Source organism: Gigantopelta aegis, chromosome 10 (assembly GCF_016097555.1).
Source record: "Gigantopelta aegis isolate Gae_Host chromosome 10, Gae_host_genome, whole genome shotgun sequence".
NCBI lineage: Eukaryota > Metazoa > Mollusca > Gastropoda > Neomphalida > Peltospiridae > Gigantopelta > Gigantopelta aegis.
Genome location: NC_054708.1, coordinates 57586646 through 57588698, shown reverse-complemented (window position 1 = coordinate 57588698; position 2053 = coordinate 57586646). Strand labels below are relative to the sequence as shown.

The following is a 2053-nucleotide window of genomic DNA, read 5'->3' as shown; positions in this document are numbered from 1 at the left end:
TTTTTGTTTTTGTCCATTTTCAGTCTCAAGATATGGCGTTTTTCTACGTCTGCCAGGAAGCCATGAAAGAGGGGAAGGTGTCAAACCACAAAGCTGACAAGAGCTTCATTACTGCTGGTTTTTGTAATTGGAAAGATGGTACAACCAAATTCAAGAAGCATCAAAACTCCGACTGCCACAAGGAAGCCTTTGAGCGACACATGCAACTACCACAGCAGACGAAAGATGTTGGAGAGAGCCTCTCAGCTGCACATTCCGAGAAGAAGATAAACAACCAACAGGGACACTACCGACAGGGACTGCCTCTACGCGGCCATGATGATAGTCAGTCAAACTTTATCCAGATACTGAAACTGTATGGTCCGATGAGTCGATATTGAAGTGGATGGAAAAGAAAACCATGATGTTCACGTCCGCAGACATGCAGAATGAGATACTACAAGTCATGGCACTTGGATTTCTTCGACAGGTCGCTAAGAACATCAGAGATGATGGCCGTTTTACAATCATGGCAGATGAAACGACTGATCAGTCTAATCGTGAACAAGTTGTGATCGTGCTAAGACGTGTTGATAGTGACCTAACTGTGTATGAGGAATTCATTGGACTGTATGTGGTGCCATCTACTGATGTACAGATTTCGACCAATGTCATCATGGACACACTGATTAGAATGAATTTGACATTGAGTAACTGTCGTGGTCAGTGCTACGATGGAGCCAGCAGCATGTCAGGTGCCAAAAAAGGAGTTGCAGTTAATATTTCTAGTCGTGAAAGTAGGGCTGTGTATACACACTGTTATGGACATGCACTTAACCTTGCAGTTAGTGTTTCAGTAAAAGGTTTCAAAGTAATGCGAGATTCACTTGATAGTGTATATGAAATATCGAAACTAATTAAGTATTCACCAAGAAGAGATACCAAGCTGGAGGAACTTAAAACTGAGATGAATCCAGACAAACCCGGTTTCCGTGTATTGTGCCCGACTAGATGGACTGTTAGAGCTGCCAGTCTGTGTAGTGTCTTGGACAATTACAGTGTGCTGCAGTCATTGTGGGAGATTTGCTATGAATTTGTTAAGGACTCGGAAACCCGTGCACGAATTGTATGCGTCCATTCGCAGATGTTTAGCTTTGACTTTTTGTTTGGTGTGTCGCTAGGATATGAAGTATTTCGTCACACTGACAATCTTAGTAAGGCATTACAACATAAGCGGCAGAGGACCAGAGACTCGCGGAGCTCAGTCACAACACGTAGTAATCTACGACAAGAGCAGTCCTATGACAAGTTTTGGGCCGATGTGACAAAAAATTAGACCACCTCGAAGTCAACGAACTGTCACTACCACGACAACGCAAAATGCCAGCAAGATTTGACAATGGCAATGCCCCTTGTGACTATCAGGAAACAGTAAAAGACCTTTACCGCCAGAAATACTACGAAGCTCTCGACCTTGCATTCAACTGAATCCGAGACAGGTTCGCCCAACCAGGTTACAAAATTTACCGCCACCTGGAGGATATGCTGCTGAAATGCATCACCGAGGATCCAACATACAGTAACGATATGGACTGTGTAGTTGACTTCTACAAAGATGACATTGACAAGACAACTCTTCTCACTCAACTGGACTGTTTTAAGGTCCTCATAAAGCAATCGGTAGACAATGTCAACACACTGACAATATCGCAGATCATGGACATCATCCGTGATGAAGCCAGCATCCCGTACCATGTTCTGTGATATTGTGACTGTGCTGAAGTTAATTTTAGTAATGCCAGCAACAAACGTCACAAGCGAAAGATCATTTTCTGCTTTGTGCAGGGTCAAAACCTACCTCCGTTCCACCATGACGCAAGAAAGATGTGATGTTGCTTCATGTACACAAAGACGCCACTGACAATATGGATTTATATCAGGTTGCAAACACGTTTACAAATTGTAAAGAATCTCGACTGGCAAATTCTAGGTGTACATGTAATAGGCAGGAGGTGATATAGTGGCTATCTGTGTACGTAAAATTTCAATGTCAGACTCGTTGATATTTATTACT

General features: G+C 42.9%; 1 protein-coding gene across 1 annotated transcript; it reads left to right on the top strand.

Moving 5' to 3' along the window:
• Window positions 1-400: 400 nt before the first annotated feature.
• Window positions 401-1315, top strand: LOC121383713 (zinc finger MYM-type protein 1-like). Its single transcript, XM_041513808.1, has one exon. The coding sequence runs from the start codon at window positions 401-403 to the stop codon at window positions 1313-1315; it is 915 nt and encodes a 304-aa protein (XP_041369742.1).
• The last annotated feature ends 738 nt before the right edge of the window (window positions 1316-2053 follow it).

What these genes read in the sequence shown, in the direction of transcription:
- LOC121383713 (XM_041513808.1), top strand. Translation starts at nt 401, where the DNA reads ATGATGTTCACGTCCGCAGACATGCAGAATGAGATACTACAAGTCATG.